The following is a 12,976-nucleotide window of genomic DNA, read 5'->3' on the forward strand; positions in this document are numbered from 1 at the left end:
AGGGTGATTTTTATCTTTAGTGAAGGAGGAATATAATCAAGCATTTTGTGTTTAGAATGTTGTGCAATATTTTGAAATGGGACATTGGCATAGCTGGAGATTTAGTTTAAAACAAAATAAAAAGACTGATCAAACCTGTACAGTTTATATTGTTCAAAAATTTTTAAACTTTGTATTAAAAGCATGATATACAATTAAAAACAAAAAGCACCATTTAGCAGACTTCCTTTATAGAAAAAACTCTTTTATTATATAAATATAACATATATACAAAACAAAGAAAGAAAAAGCAATAGTTTTCAAAGCACTTTTCAACAAGTAGTTACAAGACAGATCCCAAAGTTTGTCATGGGCTACCATACGATCCTCTCAGCTTTTTCCTTCTAGCTGCCCCAGAATATAGGAGGCTGGAGGCGTAAATATTTTTTTTATCATCACAATCGACTTTTTTCCCCTTTTTTGTGAAAAATAACATATATACAAAAAAGCAATAAATTTCAAAGCACAGCACAGCAATTAGTTGTAAAACAGATTTCAGAGTTTGGTTACAATTCCATAATTTTACCTCTAGCTGCTCTAAGATACTGGAGACTAAAAGAAATATCAATTTAGTGATTCAGCAATCATATTTATTTATTAAATCCTACCTTTTTGGTATAACTCCACCATCACTTGCTATCTTTTTCTCCCAGTCTTTAGAGTATTTGGGCTATGGCCATTCTAACTTTTTCATGTTGGAAGAGGCTGTCAATTAGGACGGGTAGGGAGATGGAACTAGCTGATGTTCTGGAGAGGGTGAGCCCTCTAGGTTTCAGGACTTATCTGGTCCAGGGACCCATCTGGAAGTTGTAGGTTTCTGGAATGTTACCCTAGTGCATGGAACCTTTGTAGAATCTTATATATTGCCCTAGGATTGGCAGGGTAAGTTTTGGTAGGGTTTTGGCAAGTTATGATAGGTAGCAATGTCTAACTGCAGCTTTTATAAAAGTGACATCCAGGGAAGCCTCTTGACTCTATTTGAACTCTCTCAGCCACAGATACTTTATTAGTTACACTTCTTTTCCCCCTTTTGGTCAGGATGGAATTGTTGATCCCACAGTAGCAGACCTCCTTTTATAGCACATTAGACCTGTGCCTAAACTAATCACTGAAAGGACAGAATGGAATTGCTATGAAAAGTTTAGACTGGCTTCCTAATCTGAGAGAGAACATCATCCTTGATCAAGTGGAAGGGTGAATACCTAAACAAAATCAGCACCCTTCCAGCAAAGAAGATAAAAGCAGGTCAGGCGAGGCTGTTGGATGTCTGCAACACCCTCATGAGCGTGTCCTAACCGTCCGCTTTTTACTGTCTTCTCTGTTACCACTCTAGTCCAAGCCACCATCCCTTCATGCCCAGAAGACTGCAGCAACCTCCTAACCAGCTTCCTGCTTCTCCTTATAATCCATTCGCCACACAGCCGCTACAATAGTCCCTTGTAAACAAACACACACTAGGAATGACGCTTGCTTGAAAGCTCCCATGGCACTTAAAATAAAATCCATTCTCCTTCCAGGGAAACTTTACCCCTGTGAGCTCAGCTTGCACGGCTCTGTCCCTCCCTCCCTCATTATGCTTCTTGAACACACTGGGCCTGCTCCGACCCATGAACCTTCTCACTGACCATAACCTCTACCTGGACCACTATTTTCCAAATTTTGGCAGGACTGAATCCTCATCATTCAGGGCTCGGTTCAAATATCATCTTCTCAGGCAGCTGCTCCCTCTTGGTTCAATCTAAAGTGGTAGCCCGGCATTTCTTTCTGTCCAGTTCTTCTGTTTTGTTTTCTTCATGTGCTATTGCTATCTGGAATTATCTTTTTTGTTTCTTTATTTTCTGTCTTCCCACTAAAATGTAAGCTTCTAAGAGCATAGATCTTTTTTTACCTCCACCACTATATCCCCAGTACCAGGACCAAAGCCTGACACGCAACAGGAGCACAATAAATATCTGATGAAGCAATGAAGAGTATTGGCTGCCTCTTATCTAGTAATTTAGATACTTTAATATGCTTTAAAAATCTCAGTCTCTACTCTGTTTTATGGAAATCACTCTTCCCCTCTCCCTGCCTTTAGGATTATTTTCTTTCCATAGCTGATGGTGCCTAGGTTGAGCCCGGGATGCCCAAATCCCAAGACTAATTGGGAGAAGTTGAAGCACCAGAGAAGAGAGTTTGGGGGCTCCAAGTCCCTCCATCTTTTTTTTTAATTGAGAAATCTTCACACACATACATTCTATACATGGTGTGCACTTAGTGGCTCATGATATCATCACATAGTTGTGTATTCATCACCATGATCATTTTTTAGAACATTTGCATCCCTCCAGAAAAAGAAAAAGAAAAAAGGAAAAACTTATTTATACCATATATCTTACCTCTCCCTCTCATTGACCACTAGTGTTTCCATCTACCCAATTTATTTTACCTTTTGCCCCCCCCCATTATTTATTTACTTTTTTGCCCATATTTTTTACTCATCTGTCCATACTTTGGATATAAGGAGCATCAGATGCAAGGTTTTCACACTCACACAGTCACATTGTAAATGTTATATTTTTATGCAATTGTTTTAAAAAATCTAGGCCACTGGAACACAGCTCAACAGTTTCAAGTACGTGCCTCTAGCCACTTCAATACACCACAAACTAAAAAGGGATATCTATATAATGCATAAGAATAACCTCCAGGATAACCTCTTGACTCTGTTTGAAATGTCTCAGCCACTGACATTTTATTTTGTCTCATTTCTCTCTTTCCCCTTTTGGTCAAGAAGACTTTCTCAATCCCTTGATGCTGGGCCCCGGCTTATTCCAGGATTTCTATCCCATGTTGCCAGGGAGATTTACACCCCTGGGAATCATGTCCTATGTAGGGAGTCCCTCTATCTTGATAGTAATTCCTGAGGTCTATGTTTCAAGGATCAACCCCATGGGAGGCTGGGCACTCTTACCTTTGGAGTATTGATAGGCTGTGTCTTCTCTCTGGGGAGCTTAAACTCTTAGTTCCAGGAGGGAGAGTGCAGAGTTCTGCCCTTGTAGACCTCAGTCCATAGCCAAAGTTTGAGTCAGCTGCCCGGAGATTCTGGACCATTCTGTGATATACTGTGACAAGAGGGGCTCTGAAAAGGCCCCTAACCTCAAAATACCCACCCCCTGCTTTTGCCATGGTAGATGAAATCTCAGATTAGCCATTATGTCCTAGGTAAGGTTGCTCTTCCTGGTTATGGTTTCTACCTGGGAGAGTGACTAGAGAAATGCGATGTGGTTTCCAGGCAGCATGAATGGTTCATTTGAGGTCAGTGATCATGAATTTGAAGTTAGATCAGTCAGCGCAGTTCTGGGTTTTGCTACTGCCACCGTTTAGCTGGGTGGGTGCAGGCACAGAGTTGGTGAAGAAATGGACTTAACCAGGATTGTGGTTTAGTCAAACAAGGGTGCTGAAGATAGAGGGAGGTGAGAGAGCTGAGGGATGTATACTGGAGTGCTTAGGACTGACCATGGAATTTAAGATGGATTAAGAAAGAAATAGAGACATGGGAGGGGGTGGAAGCACCTGTGGAGAAAGGAGAAGCGCTCATCTGGGATCCAGAAGCATTCATCTGGGTCCCAGATGAATCCTAATTCTACCACTAATTAACCCCCTTGTGACCTTGGGCAAGACACAAGAGGCTTCAATTTCCTTTACTTCATCATGAGAATGGGAGGTCCTGCCCTGCCTACCTCACAATGTTGATGAGGGACTCAAATGTGATAACGGGTGAAGCTGCTTCAAGAACTCAAAGCAGAATATGGATGCAAGAGATTAGCATTTTTATTTCATAATTTTGCTGAAGGCCATGGAAGCCACCTTCCGTGGGGAAATAAAGTCAAGCTAGAGCAACAATGACTTGCAGCGAGTCAGGGGAGGTATTTCAGAATAGCCCTAAGACCCTGCTCATCATTTTGCTTTCCTTGCAGAGAGCAACAGCACTTAAACAGGTTTGTCTTGCTTAATCCTTACAGTACTACCTCTCCCCATCCTACAGATGAGAAAGCTAATGCAGAAAGAAGCTAAGTACTAGCAGGTATTAGAAAAGGAACTAAAACTGAGCTCTAGCAGACTCCAAAGTTCATGCCATTACCCCTGGCCTCCACTACCTCCCTTTACGCCCTGATATTTCTGAATTTCCCATCCCCCCACCCCGCCGAATACCCCAAGGCTTGACCTCTTGCCCTCAGACCCTTTATTTCTAGTCCACTGCAGACATCTTAGTCAACCCCACAGGCCTCCCAAACCCAATGTGGGGTGGGGGTGGCAAAGCTGGAGCTCAGGGGCTTGATTTCTAACTTCCCTCTCTCATGTGAAGGCCAGGCTGTGCCACCAGGAAAAGCGATTGTGTTCATGTGGCCTGGCAACCGGCACTGTGTACCTGCAGGCCTGGACACCTGTGCGGACTGGGCCAACCCCTCCTCTGTCTGCTCCCCCCAGCCCCCACTCCACTGCTCCCACAGCAGCACTTGCTGCTACTTTGTAACCAGGTCAACCAACGGGCCTGGCCACCTGGGGCCGTTTCTAACAACATTCCCCCCCTGAGAGCTGGGCAGAGGGTATAAGGAGGCCTGCGGGCTGTGGCTCTCCCAGATCCGTCCCTGCCTCCTCTCGAGCAGCAGGCACAGGCCGGCCCAGGCAGCCACCATCCAGGCAGCATGGTGAGCACAGCTGGGGCAGAGGGGATGGGTGGGGAGCGAGTGAGGGGCCCACAAGGCGTGTGTGAGGGAACGCTGGGGAGCCGGGGTGTCCATGGGGCGACAGGGTGGGGAGGGGAGGTGGGAGAGAGGGAAGGAAACCACGTACAGGGACTGGGGAAGGAAAGGGCGGCTGCAGGGCTCTGTATTTGGGGGTGGGGGTGAGGGGAGCAGGATTTGATCAGAAAGGGCACTCGCCTGCATTGGCTGAATTGTCAAGCCCTGAGCCCCGCAGCAGGCTCCCTGTTGGCTTCTGGACTCATCTCCCAGCTGCGGGGACACATACCCCAGGGAAGCTGCTGCTGTCTGGTTTCTTCCGTAGCCCTGGACATCTGCTGAGCCTTTGTCTGACCCCTCATTCTTCATCAGTTACGTAGGGGGGAGCAGGAGGGGGAGCAAGAGGTGGGAGGTGCTCCCTGTTATTGAGGGCTGGTCTGTGTTGGGGCTCACTGAGACCACCAGGCAAGATGGAAGAACACTGAAGAGCATGGCGGGAGCCGGGCGGCCCTCTTCTGAAGGTTTGGCTCATGGCTCCTGAGCAACTGTCTTCACCTCCCTGAGGGTCAGTTCCTCATCTGCAAAATGAGAATAATAAAAGTACCTAGGGGTGCCTGGACCATGCCCTCCCCCCCCACAAAGGAGATAATGTCTGCTGCCTAACCAATGCTTAATGAACCGTAGCTGAACAACATAACCAGAAGACCTGCAGGCGATTATACTATTTTTCAAGTCCAGAAAAAGGAACTAGGTCACAGAGGGGTGGGGGTTCGAGGCCAGGTCTGTGTGACTCCAGAGGCTGAGTTTTTTGCCCCAAACCTGCTGCCACATCATTTCCCAGCATCTCAAGCCCACCGGCGAGGCCAGGGACCCCTCCTCCAGGCCAGGAGTGAGGAGGGCCAGGGCCACATCTGGCTTTGTGGACAGAGCCTGGGTAGGTACAGAGATGCAGCGGCCAGTGCCAGCTTTGCCAGGGGACAGTTGAGCCGAGCCAGCCCTCCCTTCTGGACCTGGGGCGTTCTCTAATTCTCATCTTTCTATCCTTCCCAGTCTAACTCATTACCTCCTTTTCCTAGGACACTGGGTAGGGGGACCCAACATGCCCCGTGCACCCTCCTAAGTGTCAGGCAATGTGCATCCATTTATCATCACAGTGATGCTAGGAGGTAGCTCTTAGTATCTCCTCATTTCACAGGTGAGAGCACCCACAGAGAGTTGAAGATCTTGTTCAAGACAAGTAGAAAAGTACTAGATGGGGATGGGTTATAGATTATTTATAGGTTTGTCACGTTCACCTAAAAATCATAAGTATTCAAGGTAGTTGTGTCATATAAAAAAGTCAGTGACGGTTTGTTCACATGAAACTTAACCCCACAAAAGATAGGTCAAGTCTACTTAAAATTTAGGCCTAAGAGTCACCCCCAAGAGAGCCTCTTTTGTTGCTCAGATGTGGCCTCTCTCTCCAGCCAATATGATGAGCAGTCTCACCACCCTCCCCCTCTCTGCGTGGGACATGACTCCCAGGGGTGTGGACCTTCCTGGCAACGTGGGACAAAGATCCTGGAATGAGCTGAGACTCAGCATCAAAGGATTGAGAAAAACCCTAGAATGAGCTGAGAATTAACATCAAGAGACTGAGAGAACCTTCTCGACCAAAAGGGGGAAAAGTAAAATGAGACAGAGTGTCAATGGCTGAGAGATTCCAAACAGAGTCGAGAGGTTATCCTGGAGGTTATTCTTACGCATTAAGTAGATATCACCTTGTTGTTCAAGATGTAGTGGAGAGGCTGGAGGAAATTGCCTGAAAATGTAGTGCTGTGTTCCAGTAGCCATGTTTCTTGATGATGATTGAACAATGATATAGCTTTCACAATGAGACTCTGTGAATGTGAAAACCTTATGTCTGATGCTCCTTTTAGCAACTATATCAACAGAAGAGTAGAACATATGGAATAAAAACAAATAATAGGGAGAACAAATGTTAAAATAAATTCAGTTTGAAATGCTAGTGGTAAATGAAAGCGAGGGGTAAGGGGTATGGTATGTATAGTCTTTTTTTTTCTCTATTATCATTTTATTTCTTTTCCTGTTGTCTTTTTATTTCTTTTTCTAAATCGATGCAAATGGACAAAAAATTATGAATATGCAACTATGTGATGATATTAAGAATTACTGATTATATATGTAGAATGGAATGATTTCTAAATGTTTTGTTTGTTAATTTTTTTTAATTAATAAAAAAAGTTAAAAAAAAAAAAAGTCAGTGACAGAGAGTCTACAAAAGTTTCATGCACTGAGACTACCTGCCAGAAACCTACAACCTCCAGATGGGTTCCTAGGACAGATAAGTCCTGAAACCCAGAGGGGCCAGCCTGTCCAATAACATCAACCAGTTCTTGGTTGATGTCGATAATCCCATATTATCGACAGCCCTTTCCAATATGAAAAATTTAGAATGAGCATAGCCCAAATACCCCTAAAGACTAGGAGAAAGATCAAAGGAGAAGGAGGAGTTATAACAGAGAAGATAGGATTTAACAAATGAGTATGACGGTGGAATCATTATGTTGATATTTCTTTTAGTTTCCATTGTCTTGGAGCAGCTAGAAGGAAAAACCTATAATTGTGGAAATGTAACCCATACAAACTCTGAAGTCTGTTCTATAACTACTTGTTATAATGTACTTTGAAATTTATTACTTTTTTGTATATATGTTATATTTCACAATATAAACTAAAAAGTTAGTGACAAAGCAGATTAGTGGTTGCCAGGGGCTGGGGGAAGGGCGGGAAATGAGGAGGAGTGACTGCTTAATGAGTACAGGGTTTCTTCTGGGGTGATGAAAATGTCCTGGAATTGGATGGTGGCAATGGTTGCACAACTTTGTGAATATACTAAAAGCCTCTGAATTGTACAATTTACGATTGTTAAAATGGTGAATTTATCTCAATAGAGAAAGTAGGTGAGTTAAATTTACAGGGAAAGCTGAGGACATAATTTTAAAAACTGTATTTCATACAAGCATAAAGGTACAGAGAGTGATGTAACGCACACTCAACCTAGAAGTAGAATCCTTTCTGATTTCATCCCCCTCCCTCTCCTGCTGGAGAGAACCATTATTCTGAATTTGGTGGTAATATTTTCCCTCGCTCTCTGTGTTTTTGTAACACACATACATATTACAAGAATATAGTGGATATTTGAATTTATCTTCAATGATGCATAGTAAGTATTGTTTTACAAGTTAAAGATCTATATAAATAGTATTTAATGTACAGTTCTTTTCAATTTCCTTTTTTCTCAACACATTTTTTTGTAAGATTTTAGCTTGTCATTCCATTTCTGAATCTTTTTTTTATCCATTTTCTCCTATCGAGGGGCATTTAACTGATTCCAATTGCTATGCTGTGATGACATTCTTTTAAAAAAAAATTTTATTTTTTAAATACCAAAAAACACCTAACAAACGCAAACATTCCTATTTTGCAAACATTCCTATTTTGATCATTCCGTTCTACATATATAATCAGTAATTCACAATATCATCACATAGTTGCATATTCATCATCATGATCATTTCTTGGAACATTTGCATCTATTCAGAAAAAGAAATAAAAAGACAACAGAAAAAAAATTTATACATACCCTACCCCTTACCCCTCCCTTTCGTTGATCACTAGTATTTCAAACTAAATTTATTTTAACATTTGTTTCCCCTATTATTTATTTTTATTCCATATGTTTTACTCCTCTGTTGATAAGGTAGATAAAAGGAGCATCAGACTCAAGGTTTTCACAGTTACACAGTCACATTGTGAAAGCTATATCATTGTACAATCATCTTCAGGAAACATGGCTACTAGAACACAGCTCTACATTTTCAGGCAATTCCCTCCAGCCTCTCCACTACATCCTGACTAACAAGGTGATATCTACTAAATGCGTAAGAATAACCTTCAGGATAACCTCTCGACTCTGTTTGGAATCTCTCAGCCATTGCCACTTTGTCTCATTTCACTCTTCCCCCTTTTCGTAGAGAAGGTTTTCTCAATCCCTTGATGCTGAGTCTGTGATGACATTCTTGCACCTGTTTTCTTGTTTGCCTGAGTGAGAGTTCTTCTAGAGCAGGGGCATCTTCAGCTTAACTAGATACTGCCAACTTACTTTCCAAAAAAAATGGATCCCTTTAGGCCTCCACCAGAAGTTTACCAGCCACATGTATCATGAAGCAAGAGAGTTAAGATTTCTTAATTCTCATGGGGACTCCCCAGGAAGGACACTGATCTTGCCCTTTTCTGAAGCCAAGCAGGTTAACCCAATCCTGGCTCAGGGTCAGGTGTTCTTTGACCACCAGCTTTGAATCACATAGGTAGGAATTTTCTCCCCAGACCACTCCACCCCAGAACCACAGACATCCAAGCTGGGACAGAACAGCCCATCCACTTTCCCCTTCCTTACTGGTATTTCTAGCCATAACATGAGCCCACAGTTCTCTCTGCTTTTCTAACCTCTCCCTTATCTCTGACCACTGAAACCTCACTTGGATGCCTCGGATCTTGCTTCCTGTACCACTGGCCCCTAATTTCTCTCTGAACAGGGATGGGTTGATTATCATGCTCTGCCAGACTCATTTGACCCCCTTCAACGTTCCTCAAGATGCTTAGTCACTGGGCAAATTTCTCTAATCTTAGAACGGCCCACATCTTCTGCTTCCCCGAGGGTACTGGCCCAGCCCCTAGAGCCAATGCCTGTTGGTCCTCAAAGCTACCAGTAGGTGCCTAGGCACAGCCAGTGGGGCATGGAAAGCAGAGTTCTTTACCCTTAGCCAGAGAATCACTCAAGGAAGGAAAGCAGGCTCCATGTCCAGGCATAATGCTCTCTCCTCTGCTAAGGTTGTCCCCTCTCCTTTGTTCCCTCAGCGTGAATGCATCTCTGTCCATGTGGGGCAGGCTGGCGTGCAGATTGGAAACGCCTGCTGGGAGCTCTACTGTTTGGAACATGGGATCCAACCAGATGGGCAGATGCCCAGCGACAAGACCATCGGGGGAGGGGATGACTCCTTCAACACCTTCTTTAGTGAAACTGGGGCTGGGAAACATGTGCCCCGGGCAGTGTTTGTAGATCTGGAGCCCACTGTGATTGGTGAGTGATGTTTAGTTCCTGGCATAGCCTTCTCCCAGGCACCCCCACAAGTCCATCTGTATAGCTGAAGTGTACCCAAGTTTGTGGGTTAAAGCTTCCCAGTTGCTGCAGCCAATCAATGCTACATCTGCAGAATCACCGTCCCTCAGCTCCTGGTCCCAAGGCCACCCCAGGTCCTTTACCTTTTCACTGAAGAACAAATTATGGGCAATAGCAGCAGTTTGCCTACTCACCCCACCCTTGGGGCTGGTTACCCTGGGACTCTGGGATCCAGGTTGCAAGGGTCAGGAGGATCCCAAACTCTGCTTATTCCAGATGAGGTTCGGACGGGCACGTACCGTCAGCTCTTCCATCCAGAGCAGCTCATCACAGGCAAGGAAGATGCTGCCAACAACTATGCCCGAGGCCACTACACTATCGGAAAAGAACTCATTGACCTGGTGCTGGACCGGATTCGGAAGCTGGTGAGGGAAGGGTGGGGGGCTGGGGGAGGGGCAATCTGGCATCCTGTCATGAAGGTGTCTGGAGAATAGACAAGGGGAAGGGCAGTGCAGCCCCTGGGAGAGCCTCATGGACAAGTCTTAAAAATGCTGGATTGGGACTAGTGAGGAGTGGCCTTACTCTCTGATTGGGGGAGGCAACTGCATCACTGGTTGTCTTCTCCATTGTCCTATAGCGACTGGCCCAGTGCTGAGTCAGATGTGTCTGACCAAGTTATGGCCATGAGTATCTTCAGGAGAGCAACTTGTAAAAAGCTTGAAAAACAGGGACCCAAATAATGCTGGCTTAAGGCCCTGTGATTGACTTTGGCCCCCACCAAGGTTGGAGATCAGGTCCTGGATAGTTGATCTAAGTAGAGAAGCCCTCAAGAAACATCTGAAGTTAAATCAGGGGGTCACAGAGATGAGGCAGAGTGAAATTGGCAAGTTATGATACAAAGTGACTGTGTCGCAAGGATTCAAGAGAGCTATCTATTAAAGACCTCAGGAATTTTTCTAGAGAGAAAGAGGGACCAGGAGGAGAAAGAGTGGGCCCTTTTATGAGGATCTATTTTGTGATCTTGGGAAAGTCTTCCAGAGATTTTATTAATCTTTTGGGGAATTTGAAACAGCACACGTTGGTTGTTTCCTGTGTGTTGGCTGCACTTCACACCCCAGTTTATCTTTTCACTGACTTTCTAGGCTGACCAGTGCACAGGACTCCAAGGATTCCTCATCTTCCACAGCTTTGGAGGGGGCACAGGCTCTGGCTTCACCTCACTCCTGATGGAGCGGCTCTCTGTGGACTATGGCAAGAAGTCCAAGCTGGAGTTCTCCATCTACCCAGCTCCCCAGATTTCCACAGCTGTGGTGGAACCCTACAACTCCATCCTGACCACCCACACCACCCTGGAGCACTCAGACTGTGCTTTCATGGTGGACAATGAGGCCATCTATGACATCTGCCGTCGCAACCTGGATATTGAGCGCCCAACCTACACCAACCTCAATCGCCTCATCGGCCAAATTGTCTCCTCCATCACAGCCTCTCTGCGCTTTGATGGGGCCCTCAATGTGGACCTGACAGAGTTCCAGACCAACTTGGTACCCTACCCCCGCATCCACTTCCCCCTGGCCACCTATGCACCTGTCATCTCTGCAGAGAAGGCCTACCACGAGCAGCTGTCAGTGGCGGAGATCACCAATGCCTGCTTTGAGCCTGCCAACCAGATGGTGAAGTGTGACCCCCGTCACGGCAAGTACATGGCTTGCTGCCTGCTGTACCGTGGAGACGTGGTGCCCAAGGACGTCAATGCCGCCATTGCTACCATCAAGACCAAACGTACCATCCAATTTGTGGACTGGTGCCCTACGGGCTTCAAGGTTGGTATCAACTACCAGCCTCCCACTGTGGTGCCCGGGGGTGACCTGGCCAAGGTGCAGCGAGCCGTGTGCATGCTGAGCAACACGACTGCCATTGCCGAGGCCTGGGCCCGCCTTGACCACAAGTTCGACCTGATGTATGCGAAGAGGGCGTTTGTGCACTGGTATGTGGGTGAGGGCATGGAAGAGGGCGAGTTCTCCGAGGCCCGGGAAGATATGGCTGCCCTGGAGAAGGATTATGAGGAGGTGGGCATGGATAGTGTGGAGGGGGAAGGAGAGGAGGAGGAGGGGGATGAGTACTAGATGGATTCTGGGTGTCCCTCCTCAATAAAGTGCAGAGGCTTACTGTCACATGTGTGTCTTTTTCTCTTGGGGAAAATCATGGTGGGGAGGGCTTTTCCTCCAGGAGGTTTAGGAAAGCTGATGTCCTAGGCTTGGTTCCCCAGAAAGCAGATCTGATTTCAGAATTTATTAAGGAGTGGAATACCAGGGAGCCAATGTGGGTAGAACAGGGAAGGAGGGCCAATGCACTCTCTATAGAGAAGATGCAACCAAACAAATGGCATTTCCAAACGAAATTGGGCAGACAAGAGGGTGGAGTGGGGGAATTTATCATCCACTGGTTCTATTCCCTTGGTTAAACCTTCATTGAGCGTTAATTTCCTTGTGCTTCCGGATTGCACACACTTGAGCTGCAGTGCCCCAAAATACGCCCTGGGACAGGAGGCGAGGCGCCATTACAATGCACATGTGTGAAGTTGATCTGAGCCCAGGCAGAGCCGCAACAAGAGCCTGGTGAGGCCAGGAGGACCTGAAAAGGTACACCAGAGCTGTTGGGCATAGCCGGTACTATGCAAAGGGGTTATGGTTGGGAGAGTGGCTTACCTCCCAGTGATGTCTGTCAACACTCACCACTTTCTGGTAAAGACAATTGACATTTCTTCAATCCTATGTCATGTCAAGCCCCCACTCCCAAACAAATGGCTGCCCCTAAAATCCTTCCACATGGACATTCTGTAGCCCCCGTAGGGCTGGAGGGACAGTTTAACCACTGGAAGTCTTGGGACTGGGACAATCCCATTTTATCCCCAACCCAGGAGAGATTCAGTTCAGTGTTGCCTCAGTTTTGTCCTTTCTGCATTCTCCCTTTCTCAGATTTGATGTCACTTTCCTGCTAGGAAGGGTGCCGTCCCATCAGGCTTGGTGTC

General features: G+C 45.8%; 1 protein-coding gene across 1 annotated transcript; it reads left to right on the plus strand.

Annotated features, from left to right (window-relative positions):
• The first annotated feature begins 4,614 nt into the window (after nucleotides 1–4,614).
• Nucleotides 4,615–12,112, plus strand: LOC143678126 (tubulin alpha-1D chain). Its single transcript, XM_077155210.1, has 4 exons — nucleotides 4,615–4,730; nucleotides 9,684–9,906; nucleotides 10,222–10,370; nucleotides 11,088–12,112. The coding sequence occupies exons 1-4, from the start codon at nucleotides 4,728–4,730 to the stop codon at nucleotides 12,069–12,071; spliced, it is 1,359 nt and encodes a 452-aa protein (XP_077011325.1). The 5' UTR covers nucleotides 4,615–4,727; the 3' UTR covers nucleotides 12,072–12,112.
• The last annotated feature ends 864 nt before the right edge of the window (nucleotides 12,113–12,976 follow it).

The sequence above is a fragment of the Tamandua tetradactyla genome, chromosome 3 (genome assembly GCF_023851605.1).
Source record: "Tamandua tetradactyla isolate mTamTet1 chromosome 3, mTamTet1.pri, whole genome shotgun sequence".
In the NCBI taxonomy this organism is placed as follows: Eukaryota; Metazoa; Chordata; class Mammalia; order Pilosa; family Myrmecophagidae; genus Tamandua; species Tamandua tetradactyla.